Source organism: Onthophagus taurus, chromosome 7 (genome assembly GCF_036711975.1).
Source record: "Onthophagus taurus isolate NC chromosome 7, IU_Otau_3.0, whole genome shotgun sequence".
In the NCBI taxonomy this organism is placed as follows: Eukaryota; Metazoa; Arthropoda; class Insecta; order Coleoptera; family Scarabaeidae; genus Onthophagus; species Onthophagus taurus.
Window position 1 is genome coordinate 10017988 of NC_091972.1, and position 22841 is coordinate 10040828.

Sequence of the window (22841 nt, forward strand, 5' to 3'; positions counted from 1 at the left end):
TTGTTACACCAGGGTTGGTTTATTCAAAATAAAGCTAATCTTCTTATTATTCACAGGAATTGCAGGTTTACAGTGTTATTCAAAGACGCACAGCTTAACCTGAAAGTTTCTAGGTCTTAGGTCTAGAACTAACACTAGTTTTAGTTTAGTTAACACCGGCTGTGAAAGCATTTGTGCTTATGTAATTTTCAATTGGGTAATATATAGTTCATTATGTTTATTGAGTGGTCATTAACTGAAAATATAATAGCATGTTTCACAAAAAAACACCAAGATGTGCCCTTAATTTTTTAAAATCCTGCATTAATGTTTGTGTTGTAATAATGTCCCTTAAACATTATTGTTATTTTATCACTCTATATTTACTATATATATTTAAAAAAGTGATCAAATTATTATATTTAAGTAAACTTATTTTTGGTTATGTTAAAATGTCAAACTGACATTCCAAAGCGTTTTGAAACGGTACATTTTAGTCATCCCAGAGAACAGCTAAGAGTTATAAGTATGAATAATTATAAATATCTTTAATAATTTGGTGTTAAAATCAATTTTATGATATAATTTTTATGCTATTAAAGTTTAAAAACATTTTTTTGTGATTACTTTAAGTGTTTATAACTAGATGGCGCTATTAAAATCAAAAATGGTGGTTATGCGTTGTTTACGTCAATTTTAGGCGGTCAATAGTATATTGTTTTATATGGAAGAGAAGCAGTGCTTTTTATGGCGTGGTCTGTCGCTTAGCGACGAACGCAGTGAGTCGCTAATGACAGATGAGCCGTTAAAATTGTGGCGTGTCCGACAGTTTGCCGGACGAACGAAGTGAGTCCGCCAATGACGGACCAGCCACAAACGAATCTGCTTCTCTTCCGAATAAAACATAGTATTTTTTCTTCAAACGTTGCAAATAATTGCAATATAAATTTTAATAAATTTAATAAAATGACAACTTATTTTCCAATACTGCGCTAAAGTGACATGTGCTTCAGCGCTATGGCGCTAAAGTGAAATTTACTTTAGCGCCATAACGCTGAAGTACTTTTTTGCTATGTTGATCTTACCAACCGTCGTTATGCAACAATGACTTACTTCTACCGCTAGTAAACACGACAACAAAGTTGTCATTTAATGACGTTTGAAGAAAAAATATTTTATAGCTTTTGAATACTTTATATCGTTCTTTATAATCACTTCTATCCAAAATGTACATAAAACAGGTTAGTTTCAATACAAAAGTCGATATATTCCAATTATTTCTGTTATAATAAAGCTTAACGATTGATAATTAGTAAACTGACATCTGACATTTCAAAGCGTTTTGAAACGGTACATTTTAGTTACGCCAGAAAACGGCTAAGATTTATAAGTTTGAATAATTATAAATATCTTTAATAATTTTGTGTTAAAATCAATTTTATGGTATTAAAGTTTAAAAACATTTTGTTTGCGTAAACTTTAAGTCTTTATAATTAGATGGCGCTATTAAAATCAAAAATGGTGGTTATGCGTTGTTTACGTCAGTTTTAGGCGGTCAAAATATTTTATAGTTTTTAAATACTTTATATCGTTCTTTATAATCACTTCTATCCAAAATGTACATAAAACAGGTTAGTTTCAATACAAAAATCGATGTATTCCAATTATTTCTGTTATAATAAAGCTTAACGATTGATAATTTTATAGGTTATTATACAAGGTTTTAAGAGTTATCGAGATCAAACCGTTGTAGAACCTTTTGATAGGCGTCACAATGTTGTTGTTGGCCGAAATGGTTCAGGAAAAAGCAACTTTTTCTATGGTAATTAAAATTTACTTAATTTTAATTGGTTAACATAAAATGCTTTTTAGCTATCCAGTTTGTACTTAGCGATGAATTCTCTCATTTGAGACCAGAACAGAGACAAACTTTATTACATGAGGGTACAGGGACTCGAATTATCACTGCTTATGTTGAAATCATATTTGATAACTCGGATAATCGCGTTCCGGTATATTTTAATTAAGATTATAAAGAAATGAACAAATTTTATTTGTATTTTTTAGATTGATAGTGATGAAATTTACCTACGGCGAGTAATTGGAGCGAAAAAGGATCAATATTTTCTGAATAAAAAGGTTGTTCCTCGCTCTGAAGTAATGAATCTATTAGAATCTGCTGGATTTACAAATTCAAATCCTTATTATATTGTAAAACAAGGAAAGATTAATCAAATGGCCACAGCTCCAGATGCGCACCGTTTAAAGTTACTCCGTGAAGTGGCAGGAACGAAAGTTTATGATGAACGAAGGGAGGAATCTTTGGGGATTCTTAGAGATGCAGGTGGAAGAATTGAAAAGATTGAAGAGTTTCTTCATACAATTGAGGAAAGATTAAGTACGCTTGAAGAAGAAAAGGAAGAATTAAAACAGTATCAACATCACGATAAAATCAGAAGAGCGCTTGAATACATTATACATGAGGTAGAATTAAATGAAAATAAAAAGAAGAAGGATGATTTAGAAAAGCAACGTGAAGAATCGGGTTCTGAGCAGAAAAAACTCACCGGAAATTATAAAAAGGCTCAAGAACAAATTAAAGTTTTAACCCGAAAAACGAAAGATACTAAAAAAGAGTTAGTTTCAATTAAAGAAGAGCGTGATATGTTAAATAATGAGACCCAACATTTAATAAAAGAAAAGGCAAAGTTAGATCTTACAATTAAAGATTTATCAGAAGAAGTCCTTGGTGACAACAAATCTAAAGAGAGAGCTGAAAATGAATTAGCAAGGTTAGAACACTCCATTAAAGAAAAGGAAGCTGAGTTGGAAAAAGTTAAACCACAATATGAAGCAATGAAAAAGAAAGAAGAAGAATGTACAAGAGATTTAACGTTAAAAGAACAGAAAAGGAAAGAACTTTATGCTAAACAAGGTCGAGGAAGTCAATTTACATCGAAAGACGATCGAGATCGTTGGATTCAAAACGAATTGAAATCGCTAAATAAACAAATCAAAGATAAAAAAGATCACCGAGATAAACTAAGCGAAGATTTAAAAAAAGACGCCGCCAAACAAGTTGAATTAAAAAGAAAAATCGAAGAACAAACTCAAGAAACCGAACGACAACGTATTTGTATCGACGAACATAACAAACAAAGTTACGAATTAAAAAAAAGTAAAGATCAACATCAAACGACAAGAAACGATTTGTGGCGTAAAGAAAATAATTCGCAACAAAATTTATCCTCCCTCAAGGAAGATTTAGCTAAAGCTGATCAAGCTTTACGTTCGATGGCGGGAAAACCGGTTTTGAATGGACGCGATAGTGTAAGGAAAGTGTTGGATACATTTTTAAAACGCGGTGGGAGAGATTCGGATATTGTTGGGTCTTATTATGGACCTGTCATTGAAAATTTTAGTTGCGATAAATCGATTTATACAGCAGTTGAAGTTACAGCTGGAAACAGATTGTTTCACCATGTTGTTAACTCTGATAATGTGGGAACACAAATTCTTAAAGAAATGAATCGGCAAAATTTACCTGGTGAAGTTACTTTTGCCACATTAAATCGATTACATCCAAGAGATATTGATTATCCGGAAGATGCTGTAAGATTATTATTGATAAATGGATACTTATTTTAAGTTTCCTAAAATATTAAACTAAAACTAGAACTAACACTAGCACTATGTATGTATATACAGTGTGTTAATTAATTATCGTACGCGACGTCATCATTGCAAGTATGCAACCAATATCACAGTAGTGGTATTGCAAAACGCGATTTGCGATATTGGTTGCATACTTGCAAGGATGATAATTAATTATAATAAGTATGCTACGGGGAGTGCATATTCTATACGCGGCACCTAGGCCTTAATGGGCCTCTTGTACATCCTCCTCTAACAGGTCTGAGATGTCATAATGAGCTTATCTCGATTTTGGCTGATTCCGCTTCGTGACCGGGCGTGCTGTGCAAAGGCCCAGTGCGGGTTCGCCCCTGTCAGGTGCCGCTCAAAGATACCACTCACTCGCTGATCCTCTGGAACCAAGGTGGAGCAAAGCTGCTCATCAACCCTTGGTCCCGGTACGCTTCCACGAGGTATAGCCCCAAAAGCGCTAACGCTTATTCAGCCATTTGTTCAAACTCCTTACACGCATGGGTGATTACGACATCCAAAGGTGAACGACTGGTTGCCGGGACCGACGGCTTAACGTCCTCTCCGAAGGACGTATGGGCGGCTTGGTGATAATGTTTAAACCGGGGCTCGAACCAGGAACGTCTGCGTGTAAACCCAAAAATTTAATCACTAGCAGTATCAAAGGAACTAATACTAGATCTAGAAACTTTCAGGTTTCAGAAACAATTTCGAAGTTGTTTCTGAAGAAGGTTGCAACATGGCATCCGAAACGTCAACCATTTTTTCAAAAGACACTAGAGCTACAACACAAGAAAGACAACACAAAAGCTAGAACTAGAAACATTCGAGTTTAGCCGCACGTCTCTCAAGACGGCTAAACCAGAATGAATCTAGTTTTAGGTCTTGTGTTTGTTCTAGTGTAAAACTAACGTTTTTTCTGGTGGCAGTTTTTGCGCAGTCCAGCGATCGCCGCGGTCCACCAATACGCTGCTGATTTTAATCCGGCCGCTCTCTTCTTAGACATCGAAGCTTCGCAGGCATTTTTCAGGAGCTCCATGGTTTTGATCGTTATGCCCTCCGCGGAGCTGTTTGATTGAAGAATAAAGTGAGAGTCTGCGTCCACGACGGCAGAAAAGGCGGCACCGTCCAGTCTCTCTACATTCCACTTTGAGCCCCTTATTTTTCGTTGATTATGACTAGACCGACTCTCGAATCAACCGACCTCTCGAGTTCGTCCTACTCCCGCCCCATTCGACTGCCTTTGCGTTAAAATCTCCCGCGACGACGATCCCCCTGCGTGTTTCCCGGATTGTGCCTTCCTGTAGGTCCAGTTTGCGTTGGCACTCCAGAATTGTTTCGTTCGGCGTCTCACGTATGTGACGCCGCCGTTCACCTGTAACCAAACGTGACCTTGGTATATGGTAGCTACATGGCTGTAGTGCCTAAGTGTTCAGTGAACCAGCCCGTTTCATCTCTGTTGTTATATTGTTCGCTGATTACACTGATTGACAAAAATGAACTTTTAATTTGTCACGTGCACTTTTTTGCAATTTTTGACTTTATTTTGACTCCCTAAGGTGGATAACAGGTGTAGACAAATTTTGGCACCCAAACTAATATTAGAACTAACACTAGAAACTTTCGAGTTTTGCCGTGCGTCTTTTAAGAAAAGGTTTGACGTTTCGGATGCAACCTTCTTCAGAAACTGGTTTGAAGTGACTTTCGGATGCCATGTTGCAACCTTCTTCAGAAACTGGTTCTAGGATCTTAGGATGATTAATACACTTTCTTTGCATGTTGAGAAACTAGCAACGATCTTATGTATGCTAAGCTCATAATTTGACACTGTTTTAAAGAATAACTTGATGCAATTCGACACTATGTACAGTAATATTAGCGGAAAATACAGTAAAGTCACATCAAGGTGGCTGTCATATCAAATTTGTGGGTGACAGAAAAAAAATAATTTCTGTTTTATAATGAGGGCATGTAGTAAAGTAACAATTAGCATACAGAATCCGTGTGGCAAAAACCTTGTCGATCAGTGTTGTTTATAAACAGGTACTTTGTCACCGACAAAGGTACAGCAGGTCAGAAAATTGCATAGTAGAAGGGTATTTTTCTTATTTGCGCATTTATCAGCCCCGCAATAGCATTAACCTTGCCGTGTGGCCCGTCGCTTTTGCCTACAAAGGTCACTGTTGGTTGCCTAACCTATTGGCATCACTCTTTTCCCCGGGAACTATGCGGAACGGTCAGTCCAGTTAATAATCATGTCACTGAGCAGGACTAGCAGCGACGCGCTTTTTCCGCCTTTTCCTGAATTTATCTTTCCACCTTGCGCTGGTTGCTTTGTCAGAGGGCCATGACTTCCAGCGCCTCTTCCAACTCTAGGAGTCCGGTTTTTATGCTTATGCGAGATGTTCTTCTGTCTTCCTGTAACTTCCTTCCTCTTTTTGATGATCGTAAAGCATTTTTTCATTTCTTCGCTCTCGTGCTTTTTCAATTTCTCTAAGTAGTCTCTTTTCGGGAACATCTGGGGCGGCTGTTCGTTCTCCTGTGAATCACCCTTCCTCCCGTTGCAGTAATCAGTAGTAATGGGTTGAAGATTGTCTCCCAAGTGAATGCGTGAATACCAACTCCGTGGTTTTTGTGTTTGCCGTGTACGCTCTTGGGGGACCGTGCCATCAAAGAGCTTCTGACGAACAGATTTCCAACGTATTCCATACTTTTTGATCTTATGGGGTCGTGTCCTAATCCTTGGGTCCTTTCCCAAGCAAAATAAGAGCTTTCACCTCCATGTACGGGGTTTTAAAAGAAAAATCACTCCCAATACAAGAACATAAAAACAACAAAACCCCACACACTTTGCGTTTATTTTCGCTGAAATATTGTTTAGGATCGCAATCAAGCATTAGTAAGTAATTAAGGGGTTAAAACTCTTTAAAGTTAAATCTTTCTCAGTTTGAGTTAGTTTTAAGACTACTATTTGGAGCACCACGAAACTATGACTGCTCAACAACTTCCAAATCACTTAGTTCTAGTGATAGTGCTAGTTTTAGTTTAATTAACACCGGCTGTGAAAATCTTCATACTTATTTCCTAAAACATAACTCTTTTTTAAGGATGCAATTCCAATGGTATTTAAATTAAAATATGATGAAAAATACGATAAAGTAATGAAATTTATATTTGGAAAAACATTAATTTGTCGAACCTTGGATGTAGCAACAAAATTAGCTAGAGAAACAGGATTGGATTGCGTCACCTTGGATGGGGATCAAGTTTCATCAAAAGGTTCATTAACAGGCGGTTATTTTAATTCATCCCGTTCAAGATTAGAAATGCAAAAAACTCGAAGTGAACTGATGGAGCAAATAAAAGAATGCGAAAATGAGTTACAAACATTAAGAGATGATCTGCGTAAAACTGAATCGACCATAAACAATCTTGTTTCAGAAATGCAAAAAACCGAAACTAAAAATAGCAAAGCAAAGTAAAAAAAAAATGTTATTTATTTATTTAGTTTTAAAATATTTTTTTTTTAGAGCAATTTTTGATAAAGTAAAAGGAGAAATTAGATTAATGAAAGAGGAACTTCTCAGTATCGAACGTTTCCATGTTCCCAAAGAACGTTCTCTCGCCCAATGCAAATCTCATTTAGATCAGATGCAAAGTACGAAAGAAAATTTAGAATCGGAATTGCACCAAGAGCTTTTAGCACAACTTTCCGTCGCCGATCAAGCGATTGTCGACACGTTAAACGACGAAATTCAACGATTACAAAAGGAGAATAAAGAGGCGTTTAGTATGCGTATGAAATTGGAGGCTGAAAAAAATAAATTAGACAATTTGTTAACAAACAATTTAATTAGGCGTCGCGAGGAAGTTGTTCATGCTTTACAAGAGATTTCTTTGGAAGATCGAAAACGACAATTAACGAATTGTAAGAATGAAGTTGAAGAAATTGATAAAAAATTAGATAAAGCAAATCAGGAATCACAAGTTTTTGATAAAAAAATTAAAGATATTTCTTCAAAAGTATGTATTTTTTGTATTCTTCGTTAGGGTGGTTGAATCTAAGAGGAGTGCTACATCACAGAAATAGATTCACAGCTTGATGGCTCGTTTGTTACTTAATTTATTGTATTTGTGTTTTGTAATGTTGTTAGTTTGAGATTTAATGTTCATAATATAAAAGAAAAATGTTGATTGAAATTAGCTGTGGGTCTTTTAAGATGGCTAAACCAGGAACTTTCTAGTTTTAGGTCTAATTTTAGGTTTTATTTTCAATTCAATAGAAATATACAATAGTTTAGCGCTGAATGAGAATTAAAACTAGAATTAACACTAGATCTAGAACTAGAAACGTTCGGATTTAGCCGTACGTCTATTAAAATGGCTAAACCTGAATGATTCTAGTTCTAGCTCTAGTGTTAGTTTTAGAAACAGTGTTAGTGTAAAGCTAGAACTAACAGTAGACCTAGAAGTGGAAACATTTGGATTTAGCCATCTTTAGAGACGTTTGGCTAAACCCGAATGATTTTAGTACTAGGTATAGTGTTAGTTCTAGGAACAGTACTAGTGTAAAACTAGAACTAACACTAGACCAAGAACCAGAAACATTCGAGTTAAAACCTAGAACTAGAACCCAAAACTTTCTAGTTCGTGGTCTAGTGTTAGTTCTAGTTTTAGTTTGATGACAAATATAGGTACAAGAATCTGGCGCTGATTAACAACTAACATTGTCAATAAAACTAACATTAAACCTTGAACTAGAAACGTTTGGGTTTAGCCACACGTCTCTAAAGACGGCTAAACCCGAATGTTTCTAGTACCAGGTGTAGTGTTAGTTCTAGTGACATTGCTAATACAGAACTAGAAACATTCTAGTTTAGGTGCACATCCCTCAAGACGACTAAACCCGAATGATTCTAGTACTAAGTATAATAGTGTTAGTTCCAGTAACAGTGTTACCATAAAACTAGAATTAACACTAGATAAAATAAATTTACTCTAGAAGTAAATATAAATATGCAACAGCTGAGTGAGCGTGACATATTGGTACGATAGTGACGTCATTTTCTAGATTACTAAAGACATCAAAGAATGTAGCAATCCTTTTAGATTCTACTATCCTTGATTCTTTTATTCCTTCCCCATCATTTTCCCTAGATTTATTCATCTCCCATTCTGTACTAAATCGGAACTTAAGGCGTTATACTACCCAACAAAATAATTTTTTTTCATTTTTTTTTTATTGGCTTAAATGATGCTTATAATACCTAAGAATCATATCCAAAAGCAATTTTGAATGACAAGCGACTGAAAATACATTTTTTTTAATAAATACTTGTTTTACGTATGAAACAAACCGGCCGCTCTGCTGCGCGTATTTTATACGAGTCCGTACGAGTGTATTGTATTATACGAGTTCTTACGAGTCTATTGATAATTTTTGACAGTTTTTGATAGTTCGTTTTGTATTATTTTCATTGATTAGTTATAGTTCGTATTGATAGAAGTAAAAGGTTTTTGTAATAAAATGAGTGGGACGGTGTATAGTGATAAGAAAGGAACCAGATCATCATCAACTCGAGCCAATCGGAATAGAATTTCCAACAGGAAACCGCCAGGCCGCTACCGCTCCGAAAGGGACACCGAAGATGCTTCTAGGTTCGCAAAAAAAATAAAATCTACATCCGAAGATGATATCGAAGTCGATGGTGCATTTGGCTACCGAATTATAAATTTTATTCATATTTTTACCACATTGTCGCAAATTCTAGTATGTAAGAATTGCGCCGGCAGTGTTAGTTTTTCGGAGTCGTGCAAAAGGGGTCTGGGATTCAAACTCGTTGTCAACTGTGAAAAGTGTGGAAATAGTACTATTGACAGTAGCCCTTTAATTAATACCCATGCTTATGATATAAATAGGCGCATCACCTTTGCTATGAGACTAATCGGTGTTGGGATGCAAGGAATAAACAAATTTTGCGCGTTGATGTGTCTTCCAAAGCCGGTGTATCAAAAAGCATATGATGATATTGTAAAATGTATAGGGATAGCTACGGACACTGTCGTATCTAAAATTTTACATAAAGCTGCCGAGGAGGAAAAGAAGATATCCGAAGAAAAAGGACAACATGAAGGACTATCAGTGTCGGGCGACGGGTCCTGGCGAAAGCGTGGCTTCTCTTCTCTGTTTGGATTTGCTAGTTTGATCGGATGGTATACAGGGAAAGTAATTGACATTTGCGTAAAATCTAAATACTGCAAACAATGCGAATATTGGGAGAAAAAACACGACACGGCTGAATTCGAAGAGTGGAAAAATTTACACGAAAACGTCTGCCAAGCTAATCATAGCGGAAGTCCAGGAAAAATGGAGAGCGACGCTATAGTTGAAATGTTCACCCGTTCAGAATCGACATATAACGTTCGATACGCTTACTACATTGGAGATGGTGATAGTAAAACGTACAAGAATATCCAAGATGCCAAGCCGTACGGTGATTTTTCGGTGACTAAAAAAGAATGCATAGGACATGTGCAAAAAAGGATGGGAACAAGATTGCGCAATTTAAAGAAAGAAGTTAAAAATATTGGTGGTCGAGGCAAGTTAACTGGAAAGTTGATTGACGAACTGAGTATTTATTATGGACTTGCTATACGTCGGAACACTAATTCAGTAGATGATATGCGCAAGGAAATATATGCTACATTGTTCCATAAAATCTCGACAGATGACAATCCTCAGCATGATAGATGTCCCGAAGGCGAAGATTCTTGGTGTTCTTGGCAAAGAGCTAAAGCCTCAAATACTCTTGAAATATATAATCATAAACCTGCTATGACAATGCAAGTATTCGACGCTATTCAACCAATATATAAGGACCTAACTAGAGAAGATCTTCTTTCTCGTTGTCTCGGAGGATTTACCCAGAACGCAAACGAAAGTTTAAACTCTATTGTTTGGTCAATAGCGCCGAAAACAATATCCAGTGGCAAAACAGTGGTTGATATTGCAACTAATATCTCAGTGATAACTTTCAATTCTGGCTTTCAAGGTTTATTAAACCTTCTGAGCGCACTGCAATTACCAATAAGTACAGAATTGTTCAACTTTGCTATGGAAGTGGATCAACGACGAGTTACAGCTGCCAATCGCTCAACATCTAGTAACCGGAAAAACACTCGAAAAGACCTTCAATCACTAAGAAAAGAGGCTCAAGACAAAAATGAATGCTTGGAAGGGCAATTATACGGTGCTGGGATAGCAGAGTAAAGGTAAAAAAAATTGTAGTCCGATAGATTGAATATTTCATATTGTAATTGTGTCATGAAACTTTAAACGGTTTTTTCTCGAAACTATGTTCTTCACACTTGCGTTGTCTGAAACTCAGTCAATTTTCATAGGATTTACTTGAAATTTTATGTGTATCTTCTCAGATAGATTATCTATCGAAGTACATAGGGATTTTTAGATTGGTAAATAATTACACTTGTTATAAACAATTTATGGTCAATTTCTTGTCAAAAACCGAAAAGAAAACTTAAAATTGATGCCAATTTGTGAATTTAAAAAAAATATATATAACCCTGTGTACTTCCAAAGAACAACTAATGTAGTTTAAGAAAAAAAATTACTTTTTGCTTTAGGTGGCGAATGAATGCTGAAGCTCACTACGCAGTCTTCCTCTTCGGAAATAACATACTTTAAATAACGCTGTGCCACGTCGCTATTTTGTATCGAAAAATGAAATATAATATATTTTTATATAGCTTAATACATGTGCAATTAAGCATCAAAATTTCATTTTAAGCCATTCATTAGTAAATCGAGCAAAAAATCCCAAAAACAAGTTTATTTTTCAGTCCGCTTGGGTAGTATAACGCCTTAATACATCTTCCAAGTATTCCGTCTAAATAACCTAGTGTATAAATTATTAACAACAATTTTTTTAAGCTCAAAAGTGAACAAAGTGAATTGGATAAATGGAAAAAAATGGAAAAGGACGCTCAAGATAAAATTGATGAAGATGCTAAACAATTAGAAAAATTCGCATCGAAACAAAATTTGCTTGAACAGAAAATTGCTGATAGTGTGGAGAAAATTAATCAATTGGGAGCTTTACCATCGCAAGATTTATATACAAAATACGTCAAAATGTCATCAAGAGCAGTACGTATTAATTTAAACAAACAAAATGTTGTAAAAAGTTATAATAAGTCATATTGATTATATTCATTGTTAAACAGCTATTTCGTGAACTAGAAAAAACCAATAATCAACTTAAAAAGTATAGCCACGTAAATAAAAAAGCTTTAGACCAATTCGTTGGATTTTCTGATCAAAAAGAAAAACTACATAAACGTAAAGAAGAATTAGATCGAGGGTAATTAATAATGATGCATTTTTAAATTAAAATTAATAAATGGTTTTTTTTAGTGATGAAAAAATAAAAGAACTTTTAAATAATTTAGAACAAAAAAAGATGGAGGCTATACAATTCACATTCCGCCAAGTATCGAAGTATTTCCGCGAAGTTTTCAAAAAATTAGTACCGGTCGGTCGAGCAAAGCTTGTTATGAAAACGAAAGACAACGAAGATGGTCGCGAAATCGGCCCGGAAGATACAAACGCCGATAATTTCACAGGAATCGGTATTAAAGTTTCGTTCACAGAATCCGATGCCGAAATGAAGGAGATGAATCAATTGTCGGGGGGGCAAAAATCTTTGGTAGCTTTAGCGTTGATTTTTGCGATACAAAAATGCGATCCCGCCCCGTTTTATTTATTTGATGAAATCGATCAGGCCTTAGACAGTCAGCATCGTAAAGCAGTCGCCGATATGGTTCATGAATTATCGAATGAAGCGCAGTTTATTACGACCACGTTCCGACCGGAATTGTTACAACATGCCAATAAGTTTTATGGAGTTAAGTTTAGGAATAAGGTAAGTCATATTGAGTGTGTTACAATGGAGGAAGCTCGAGATTTTGTTGAGGATGATCAAACCCATGGTTAATGATTTTCTATATATTAAGTCTACTTAGAAAGTAATATTAAAAAAGAATGTTTGAGGATTATGATTTAAGTGAATTATTTTATTGAATATTAAACATGTTATTCTAAATCTAGCTTATTATTATGTCCTTGATGTTTTTTCCATTCCTGGCTAATTTTTTCCAGTCTACACTTCCTTGTATTTGAAGTAATCCATCAATTCCAAATGGCTTAATATTGATCTCATTTGTATTTGTGTTAAGACGATGCTGAAGTAATAGTTGCATTGGTCGCATCGAGATATTGCTTCAGATTTTTAAAATGAAGTAATTTCAACAAAAAAGAGTATTTTTTTTTCGAAACAAACTTCCTCAAGCATGGCGTAGGCTGGGTTGTCCTTTCCTTGCAGTTTTAGATTTAATTCATTTAGTTTCATTGTGTTTACCATGAAGTTGAATTTTTGCAGCCATTTGTCTTCTTTCAATGATATTTTTATTTCACTCAAGCACAAAGCAAAACGTTGCAATACGTTACCTCTGGAAAGCCATCGCACTTTATTGCGCAAAAGTAGGTCAGAAAACTCTATTTCTTTAAGGAAGTCTTTAAACTGGCGGTGGTAGAGTGCTTTTGCCAAGATTATTTCTGGCTCCATCAGTTCCTATATAAACAATTTTATTTATATCGATTCTAGGTATACTAGCAGTTCTTCTTTTGGGCCTTGGGACAACATATACGTGACGAAAAGGGCCGTGTCTTTTATGTCTCAAGATTCATCTATAGCAAGTTATAAGGCAGAAGCCAGTTGAATGTCTTCCACTTGCATATGTGTTACATTTGAAGACATTTTAGCAGTTCTATCTTGTACTGTTTTAGCAGATAATGGCAAATCTTTGATTTTTTTCATGATTTCTGCTTTGTTTTTAAAATCACGAAACAGATGCACGTATAAAACAATCTTTGAATTGTTTTGCTCCTTTTGCAATTTTTAATGATACTGCCTGATGAATACCATAATTTTCATTTTTATTAAATCTTAAATATAATGATGTTTTACGTTTAAGGATGACTTATTTAAACTTTTTAGACATTTTTAAAACTTATTTATTACTTTTTGAGTAAAGAAAAATTAATAAAACAAAATCTCCATAGAAAAACATCTCCAAAATTAATACATATTTATTAAAAACAAATCAATTTACTAATTATACCAACATCTCCTTAAATGTTGCTAATTATTATTAATAATTTAGAATATTAACCTTCTAAATACAATTCTTGAATACCAAATTCCTCATTTCCATCAAATTGTACTTTATTTTTAAAAAAATTCCCATCTTTTTCATAATCATATTCACAAACAACATTTTCTTTGTTGTTAATTTCGCAATTATACACTAAATTACTAATTTGATGTTGTTTAAATTTTTCTAAATCAAATAATTGTGGAAAAATCTTAAATTCATCTGCTAGAAAATCCAAAACTTGATCGAAACGTTTAAAATCGTTAAATATGCGCCGTTTAGCACGTGGTAAAAACTTTTCTAACATAAAAACTAAATGGTGGTGAAAACATTGAAATGTTAAGTTATAAGGTTTTTCTTTGATTGTTAATTTATTTGTTGAGTTGTAATCGTCTGGTTTAATTGTTGAGTTAAAACAAATGTTTATCCATTTTTGTATACAATCAATTGTGATTTCCTTTGATCCTGTAAATAACATAGGATTAGTTAGGAGACCATTTGCTACCATGACACCTAAAAAAATCAAAAAATTTTATTTTTAGAGTTAATTATTAAAATTTAATAATAAATACCTTGACAATTAACTTCTTGATGTAACTTTTGGCAATCCTCTAAACTTTTCACCCCTCCATTAGCAATAATTGGTACATTAACGCTTTCTGTAATTAATTTAAGAGTATTTAAATCAATATCTCCTGTTAGTTGGGAAGAAGTGCGAGAATGTATTGTTAAAAAACTAATTCCACAATTCTCCAGTTGTTTACAAACTTCCAAAGTTTTCTTAACATCCTTTAAAATTCTCATTTTAACACTAACTGTGAAAGGTCGAGCTATTTGATTCCTACACTCTTGTACCATATCAAATATTATTTGGGGATTCTCTAACATAACACATCCAATTCCCATGTGTTTTGCCCATCTTTGAGGGCACCCACAATTTAAATCAACACCATCACAGAATCTACAACCCTACTTTGATTATTTATACAAAAAAATGCGTTTGTAGTCATTTTAAAAGGCTTACGGAGATATCAATTTCGAAGCAGTCACAAAATCATTAACATTATTAGCAGCAAATTGAGTTATAGTAGGAGAATCATCTAAAAATTAATTATTAAAATGACTTAATACAAGAAAACATAACATACAGGAATTTGTTGTGAATTCATTATTTCTTGCTTTACTACTTTGGCAAAATGAATCTGCCAGAATCATTGGTGTAAAACATAAATCGCAGTTGTAACTTCTTAAAAGCGACCTAAATTGTAATCTAACAACAAAGATTATTTAATAAATAACATTATAAACATTTTATTTATTTTACTAACTTGCTATATCGCACCATGGGGGCTGATATTTTAACAAAATCTGATTTCTTACGATTAAATAAACTCATCACATCAAAATGTGCTTTATTTTTGTCCATATTTAAATAAAGTATTCGAAAAAATTCATAATGCAAAAAGTTAGGTTAGAATTAATGTGGACAAACTAGCGACATCTTTATTTTACTTAAAATTTAAGAAATTCTCACTTTTATTACTCAACAATAGATGGCGACTCAAATTTTAAATTTATAAATCAAAATTATATGAGATAAAATTAAAAGTTATAATTTTGGAAATGAATGAAATCCCTGACTGCGTTAATCATGTTTTCTTTATAAGAATCGTTCATTAATTTCATATAAACGTTATCTAAATGATAATTTCGCGATATGTCGTCTAAATTGATATAAAAAACTGGTAAAAATATAAAACAACATAACATTCCATACAAAGTAAATGTTTTCATTTCGTTTTGGATCCATTGTAAGGTCATTTTATTGATTAGATTCGAATCTATATCGTTTTCGAACGAAAATCGTTTTAAATTTTCAATGTAACACTCCAATAATTCTTTGAAATTCGTTTTTCTGTTTTCTGAATCGAGATTTATCCATAAAAAATATACTAAATCCATTGCTGGTGAGCCATAATGTAACATTTGAAAATCAATTATTTTAATATCAACGTCGTTTTTGAAAAATATGTTATTTCCCCATAAATCGCCGTGATTTAGAACTTTAATTTCGGTTGGTTTTTCAAAAATTTCAATTACTTTTGAATAAACATTTTCTTTCAAGCTTTTTAAAAATGTCACAATTTCCGAATTTTCTTCAAAAATTTTAATCGACGTATTTAAATGGTCTAAGTAACATTTTTCTAATAATTGATTCCCTTCTTTATTCATAAAAGAATGAAGATTACTTAACACTTCTAAAAATGACTTGGAATCTTTGATTTGTAACGATAAAGATGCTGAATGCATTTTTGAAATTTCTTTAATCACCAATTTAGCTTCATTTAAATCAAATCTATGACCTTTTGGTTTTGTTTTAAAACCATCTAGAGTTAAATCTTCAAAAATTAAATGTTTTTCATTATTATAAAAACATTTAGGGGTTTTTAAAGTACTTCTGGAATACTTATTGAGCAGATTTAAAATGGTTTTATAAAAAATGGATTCGTTCTGAAATTGTTTATCAAAATTGTGGGATTGAGTTGCTGGGTTGGTTGAAAAAGTTTTCAAAATAAGACTAGTTTGAAAATCAATATCTACAAAAAAAAAAAAGAAATTTATTTATTAATTTTTTAAAGCGATTTTTGTTAACCTACCATTTTTAATTCCATAAATAAAAATACGTTCAACTTTCGACACAAAATTCTCACCTATTTCACAAGCATTTTCAATTTTTAAGTTTGAAACTTTAAGATTTAAAAGTTTTTCGAAAAATTCTTTATCAAACATTTTTTTTTTACCGAAACTAAACGGTTAAAAAACGTTTTCATGAACAATTCTGAAACGAATCGCCGCAAAATAACCATTCATATCTCTATATATAGATGCGATTCGTTTTAGAAAAATGCACCAGCACGAGGAAGTGTAGTTGGAGCTATTTGCAACAACTACGCGTTAATCGCAAGGTCAAACTAGTTTTATTAGTACAGTAGTAGTTCATAACAACCTTACTTAGATACATTGTTGATTTTAATTTCAATGTCACGATTATTTCAAGGTTGCTAATATAAATAGTTAAAAGAAAAATAATCAAGATTTTGAATACTTATTTATTATTACATGTACAAGTTTACATATTGGGAAGATGGAAAAACCAATCTGTACAATGATCCTTATGAAATCTATTCTACCTCGATAGATAACCATATCTTTTCTATTTTATCACAAATTTTCATTAAGCAATTTTAAAAGCTAAAATTTTTGCATTAAACAGATTAGAAGGGAAATTGCGGCCCAGATATCAAGTGTTTGATAAGATTGATTCCGGGATAATAGTTTCTTTGTTGGATTCATGAAGTTCATCAAGTTGTTCACCTTGGCCTTGGAAAATGTATTCAAATAATTGCATTGAGACGATTTTGCACACACGAGGTGGTAATGCTTGCATAAAACCAAAATAATGACCAACATGCAAAATGATGTCTCCTTAGAAGATGTGAATTTGAAACCATGACAAGGAAAATTGCAGAACAGCTTAGTATAACCTAAACAGTGATGGAACAAGTAATGCTGGGAGTCACTCTGAGGGATAAGCTTCAAAAGAGCGACATTTGCAGAAAAACACAAGTGACAGATGTTATTAGTCTAGTAGCAAAGCTTAAGTGGCAATGGGTTGGGTTGAACACAACAAAGAATAACCTTTTGAAGACTACGAGAAACTAGACGATGTGCAGGAAGATCGCAAAAGAAGTGGATCGCTGATGTGAAGGGTGTGGCGGAAAAAAATGGATAAGAACAGCAAAAGATAGAAATAAATGGAGACACTAGGAAGAGGAAACGGTATTTTGTGAATTTACTGCCTCTCCACTACTTTAATTGTCAGAAACAAATTGATCGACTTGATCTTCTTGGACCTTTATTGCCAGAAGGAATTTAGCATTCATGTCAATGGCAAATAATTATATCTGGCGTATGGCACGGAAGGTATGTATAGATATTTGCTTTAAATCGTACGTTCAAGTTGATAATACAGTATTTTTTGGCCAAATAAAGAACACAATTATTGGAAGTATTCTTCTTATCATGGAAAGCAAAGTATTGAGACATTTCCTGCACTTGGTTGCTATGTGTACGTAATTATATTTTTAACCTAAGCCACATAGAGTCCTCAAGTCTATCACAAAATCGGTCAGATTAGAAGGAGTGTCAACACTCTAGCTATAATTTTGTAAGCGCCAACTTGGTGAATGTATGGATAGTCTGTTTCTGGTTCTAACGTTACATAATGGAGTGAAACGGTTTGTTTAGTCAAAGGACAAAAACTTTAAAATACTTGATCCTATGAAGCTGAAAAGGTTTCTGTATCTAATTCTAGTTCGTGGGTTTCAATAAAATGCCTAATTGAAGATATTTATGGATCAAATGTGTACAGCAGAGTAGTAAAAACATCATAAACGGTGGATTATCTTTGTTTTTGATTCTTGTGCGTCTTCTGAGAGTTATCCGTTTGGTAATGCAGCAAGTGATACATTACTTTTTTACTGTTTTATATGGAACATGTGTTGATGATAGTCTGTACTCTTCAGCCCAAATCATGGAAAGCAAGATTTTGGGATATACCTTGTATAACACAAAGGAGAAGAAGATGAAACAAGATTCTAGTGATAAAGTTAGCAGAAATCGCAGATTAGGTGAGGTTCATCATCATCCTAGCCTGAGTCACATAGAGGTCGCAAAGTCTTGCAGAGATTCGGTCAGATTAGAAACAATCTCAGTTTTTTAGCTAGAATTTTGAAACGCCGAGATGATTAATATGTGATTCCGTCATATAACCTCCATTACTCTTATTTCTCGCCGTATAAGTTTTCTTATTGCACTATGTGAGGGTTGGGTTGGGTTCCAGAAAAAAATGTTATTGGCTTGATCTTAACTCTTGTTTTTAGAAAAATCCTAGCAAGTATAGCAATGGCAAATATTTATGTCTGAGTACGACACAAAGGTGATACATCCATAATTAAAAATTTGCTTCAAACTTTTATCTGACTTTTGTTCATACACACGCTAAATCCGAATGTTTCTAGTTCTCGGTCTAGTCTTAGTTCTAATTTTGCACTAGAACTAACACAAGACCTAGAACTAGAATCATTCAGGTTTAGCCGTCTTGAGAGACGTGCGGCTAAACCCGAATATTTCTAGTTCTGTCTAGTGTTAGTTCTAGTTTTAATTGTTACTTATCGTTAGATTGTGCTATATTTTTATTGAACAGAAAGTAGAAGTAACACTAGATCTAGAACCAAAAACATTCGGTTTAGCAGTGCGTCTTTTAAGACGGCAGAAAACTCAGGGTTGGGTTGGGTTTTACCATTATGGTGACTTGCAAACTGTAGTCGAATCTTTTCTAAGTAGTATAATGCAATTTACATTTTATAATGCAAATATGTATGACTCTAGTTTTGCCCACAAACAAATACCTTTGATTTGAGCAATATCAAATCAAATATTTTTTATTTATTTTTTTAAGTATATGAGAAAATATGGGTTCTTTATGGGCTATCAACAAGATGGCAAAAGTGACTCCGAGAGCCACATTATATTTTATTAATATCAATTTTACACAATATTTAGTCTTCTGGAAACAGTATTTAGTCTTCTGGAGCTGCATTTAATCTTTTGGTAGCACTATTAGTCTTCTGAAAACAATATTTAGTCTTCTAGAAGTAGTATTTAGTCTTCTGGAGCAATATCTAATTTTTTGGCAACAATCTTAGTCCGCTGGAAGCAATATTTAGTCTTGTGGAAACGTCATTCCTTTTATTATACGACCAATAATGATCAACTTGATAATTTCAAATTTAGACTTCTGTTGAATATGAAAAAATTTTTATTTGTAATGAATCGAATATACAAAAATATATTTCCATAGAAACCAGGTGTCACATGTCTAAATGTTTCTTTTTCTAGGTCTACTGCTAGTTCTAGTGATAGTGGTAAGTAGAGCTAGTTAGCATAAGATATCACTATGTTGCGTATTTTTATTGCACTAAAACTAGAACTAACACTGGATCTAGAACCAGAAAGACTGGGGCTTAACCCTGCATCTCTTAAGACGGCCGAAAGCTCAGAGTTATCATAAGGACCTTACCTTTTTCCAAGCAAAACTTTTCCTTTGCAAAACTACCCAATGGGGGACAGTGCAAGTGTATAGTAGTGTTGTAACTATGGTTACTGCATTCATATATTGCGAGTTATATGAAATTCCCAGTAGAGTCCATAAAATCTGCCAGAGATGAGCTTAGAAGTAATGACAAACTCAATAACTCTTTTGCCTTACAAATTATTGTAGTATGTTAGGAATAACTTGCATTATTCCAATTATCTCGCTGTCTAGATACAATTAAGTATCTAGTCCATATCCATATATCATTACCATTATCATTAGTATGCTCCTCCTGTCATTTCTAGCCTTCAAGTGGAATATATATATAGCTCAAACACTCATTAATAACAAATTAATGTAAATAAAGAAAATCTGTAATGTAATGTAGTAATTTGACAATAAATATCTTAATAATCCATGGCGTAAAAAAATTCAAACTTGGTTGCCATAGCGACAAAACCAAAAAAATATATCATGTCATCTAGTAGCCGTAATTGGGAATCTAATTTTGTTGAGATCTTTGTATCTGCCATTATACGATATTCAAGGTTTCTAATAAATAGTTATCGTAAAACTAGTGTAAATATCATTTTATCAGCTCTTATTTAGTTCAATAACAAATTAAAATTAAAGAAAATAGGACAATGTCAAAAGAAACTACTTTTATAGCTTTATAATCGCATTAATAATTTTTTGGTCAACTGTATTATCACAGTTTATCGTCTTATTTTATATGGTCTACCAACTGATTTTATATATTTATATATATAAATGTAAAATATTTAAACTCCTATATTTTAATATTTTAATTTCTCTCCCCTACAACATTTCCCCCCCACTTCATTAATTCCACAACCCTCCCTCTTCACAATCCCCCACTACTACCCAAACCAGGCGTTTCTATCGAAAGCTTTAAGGCGTGGCGTATTTAATGCAAAGCCCACTTCGATTCCCACGTTAAAATGAACCCTCCCCCGCCTTCTCCTGTCCACGCATCAACATCATATTCTGTTTTCCATCTCCTATTCTCGTTCGTTTTACTCTCCATAGGTGGCGCTATCGTCCATCTCCTTTATCTTCCCCTATCCGAGGCTTCTCCTCCGTCTCTTCCACCACCTTGTCCACCTATTGACAATTTCTCCTCCTCTTACACCGCCCTTCACTTCTCCTTCTCCTACTCGCGGACAAGAAGACCTCTTCTTCGTCATCTACTAAATTACGAGTTATATTACGCGCGCACACTTGTAATTTAATTGTGCACTTAATACCGTTATTAGAAGTGTTCGCTGTCGGATGAACGAAACGAAAACTCGCGCGAGGATTTTTCGTCGTGATCGTTGTTGTTTTTGGCGTCTCGTTACGATTCGTTTTTATTTTCAAATTGTCATTGTTTGTCAAACTCTTTTGTTTTTATATGATAATAACGTGACAATCGTGAATTAATATAATTTAATTAATTAAATCGTGGATTCAAGTAATTGATTTGAGGAGTTAATTAATTAAATGGTGTTTTTGTATGATTTCTTAATTTAATTTTATTAATACTTTAAATTAATAAATTAATTTTTAATGTGTCGCTAATTAATTAAAAATGTTGTACAACGTGCCGACTTATTCCGATTATTCACCTTTACCTTCCTATAATGAGGTAAGTTTTATGTTAAGTTCTTTGTATGAAGAAAAATTGATTTTAGAAAAATTTAAAAGCTTTTCTTTTATTGTAGTTTAATAAGTTGGAAAATTGAATTCGTTTTGGCCGCTTTAGAACGTTCCTCACCTTTTCCATTATTCTTTTGCGTACTTAAGAACTCGTGTGCACGGATAGAATGGGTGTTCTTTTGCGGTACGAGTCAATGGGGCCCTCTTTTTCGAGAGGCTCCACTTTGCAAACACCTACCAACACTCGTCATCATCATCATCATCATTGTGTGCACACCGGGCACTTCAAAATGTCTTCTTACCTGTTTTGTGTGTATGATGTGAAGGTCTCTCCGCGTTTGTATTCCTTGTTCCCGACCCCTACAACCATTTCTTCAAAAGAAATCTCCGAAATACACGGTTTTTCTATAGATTTCTATTTGCTGATATAGCTGAATATAAAAAAAAATTTAATGTATACAACTTTTTTGAGGGTTTTTTAATGACTTCCTTAAGAAGGTTGATTTTTAATTTGACGTTTTTAGAACTTGATCAATTTTTTTTTTAAATACACCTAATAGTTATTTTTATTCTGTTGTAAAAACGAGTTTTAAAGGTTTATTATCACCCCGACAAAAGGTTTTGTATCTTATTATCTTCCAGGTTACAATCTACTGTCCCATCTTTCGGGTGTTTAACATTATCCATTGTGACTAAAGATTAACAAAGCTTTAAAAATTGATATTTATCAGTTTATTTTATAAGATAGGTACTTTTTTCTTTCGAATTCGGGAAACTTTTTCACTTTTTCGATTATTCTATGCAAAAACATCTGCGAAATCATGATGTTAGGTTATATTTTTAGATGTTATTTTTCTATATGTAACATCTAGATTAGGATAAGTCATCAACTCTAAATCACTCTAAATTATGATAAAGAAATCTTTATAAATAAGCAGATAATGATTTTTTTAAAAATATTTTTTCTTTACTGTCAAATTTAGGGTAGGTTTGCGTTAACAATTCTTCTTCTTCTATTTTCGACTAGGGATGCATACTCATCAGACGATGAGAACCAGCTCTGTGCTTATCTCTTAGGCGGTCGTCTTTGTGTTCTTTTTCCTTTCGGTCGTTCATACATGCATATTCTGGCCAATCTTCTCTCATTCAT

The 22841-nt window shown here is 33.5% G+C and overlaps 4 protein-coding genes across 5 annotated transcripts in view; 2 read left to right on the forward strand and 2 right to left on the reverse strand.

Moving 5' to 3' along the window:
• The first annotated feature begins 1465 nt into the window (after positions 1 to 1465).
• Positions 1466 to 12764, forward strand: LOC111423776 (structural maintenance of chromosomes 3). The gene is made up of 9 exons (XM_023057123.2): positions 1466 to 1610; positions 1687 to 1801; positions 1852 to 1991; positions 2047 to 3591; positions 6750 to 7120; positions 7173 to 7665; positions 11594 to 11809; positions 11887 to 12023; positions 12077 to 12764. Exons 1-9 carry the CDS (start codon positions 1596 to 1598, stop codon positions 12654 to 12656), a joined length of 3612 nt encoding a protein of 1203 aa, XP_022912891.1. The 5' UTR covers positions 1466 to 1595; the 3' UTR covers positions 12657 to 12764.
• A 1028-nt stretch (positions 12765 to 13792) lies between these two features.
• On the reverse strand, positions 13793 to 15393 carry LOC111423908 (Dihydrouridine synthase 4). Its single transcript, XM_023057291.2, has 5 exons — positions 15204 to 15393; positions 15024 to 15145; positions 14900 to 14975; positions 14448 to 14836; positions 13793 to 14388 (listed from the first exon to the last, which is right to left on the reverse strand). The coding sequence occupies exons 1-5, from the start codon at positions 15299 to 15301 to the stop codon at positions 13889 to 13891; spliced, it is 1185 nt and encodes a 394-aa protein (XP_022913059.2). The 5' UTR covers positions 15302 to 15393; the 3' UTR covers positions 13793 to 13888.
• On the reverse strand, positions 15353 to 16743 carry LOC111423907 (uncharacterized protein MHO_3780-like). The gene is made up of 2 exons (XM_023057290.2): positions 16533 to 16743; positions 15353 to 16472 (listed from the first exon to the last, which is right to left on the reverse strand). The coding sequence occupies exons 1-2, from the start codon at positions 16663 to 16665 to the stop codon at positions 15478 to 15480; spliced, it is 1128 nt and encodes a 375-aa protein (XP_022913058.2). The 5' UTR covers positions 16666 to 16743; the 3' UTR covers positions 15353 to 15477.
• A 4831-nt stretch (positions 16744 to 21574) lies between these two features.
• LOC111423822 (eya transcriptional coactivator and phosphatase 2) overlaps positions 21575 to 22841 on the forward strand; it is a 53111-nt gene continuing 51844 nt past the window's right edge. For both annotated transcript variants that reach the window (XM_071198229.1, XM_071198230.1), the window contains exon 1: positions 21575 to 21680. In XM_071198229.1, the coding sequence (XP_071054330.1) occupies positions 21624 to 21680 (57 nt within the window). In that variant the 5' untranslated portion in view covers positions 21575 to 21623. The remainder of the gene's footprint in view (positions 21681 to 22841) is intronic.

What these genes read in the sequence shown, in the direction of transcription:
- LOC111423776 (XM_023057123.2), top strand. An exon ending in ACTAAAAATAGCAAAGCAAA is followed by an intron (nt 7,121 to 7,172) that starts GTAAAAAAAAAA and finishes TTTTTTTTTTAG; the next exon opens with AGCAATTTTTGATAAAGTAA. An exon ending in TCAAAATGTCATCAAGAGCA is followed by an intron (nt 11,810 to 11,886) that starts GTACGTATTAAT and finishes ATTGTTAAACAG; the next exon opens with CTATTTCGTGAACTAGAAAA.
- LOC111423908 (XM_023057291.2), bottom strand. Translation starts at nt 15,301, where the DNA reads ATGGACAAAAATAAAGCACATTTTGATGTGATGAGTTTATTTAATCGT. An exon ending in TGAATTCACAACAAATTCCT is followed by an intron (nt 14,976 to 15,023) that starts GTATGTTATGTT and finishes ATTAATTTTTAG; the next exon opens with ATGATTCTCCTACTATAACT. An exon ending in GCTTCGAAATTGATATCTCC is followed by an intron (nt 14,837 to 14,899) that starts GTAAGCCTTTTA and finishes GTAGGGTTGTAG; the next exon opens with ATTCTGTGATGGTGTTGATT.
- LOC111423907 (XM_023057290.2), bottom strand. Translation starts at nt 16,665, where the DNA reads ATGTTTGATAAAGAATTTTTCGAAAAACTTTTAAATCTTAAAGTTTCA. An exon ending in TATTTATGGAATTAAAAATG is followed by an intron (nt 16,473 to 16,532) that starts GTAGGTTAACAA and finishes TTTTTTTTGTAG; the next exon opens with ATATTGATTTTCAAACTAGT.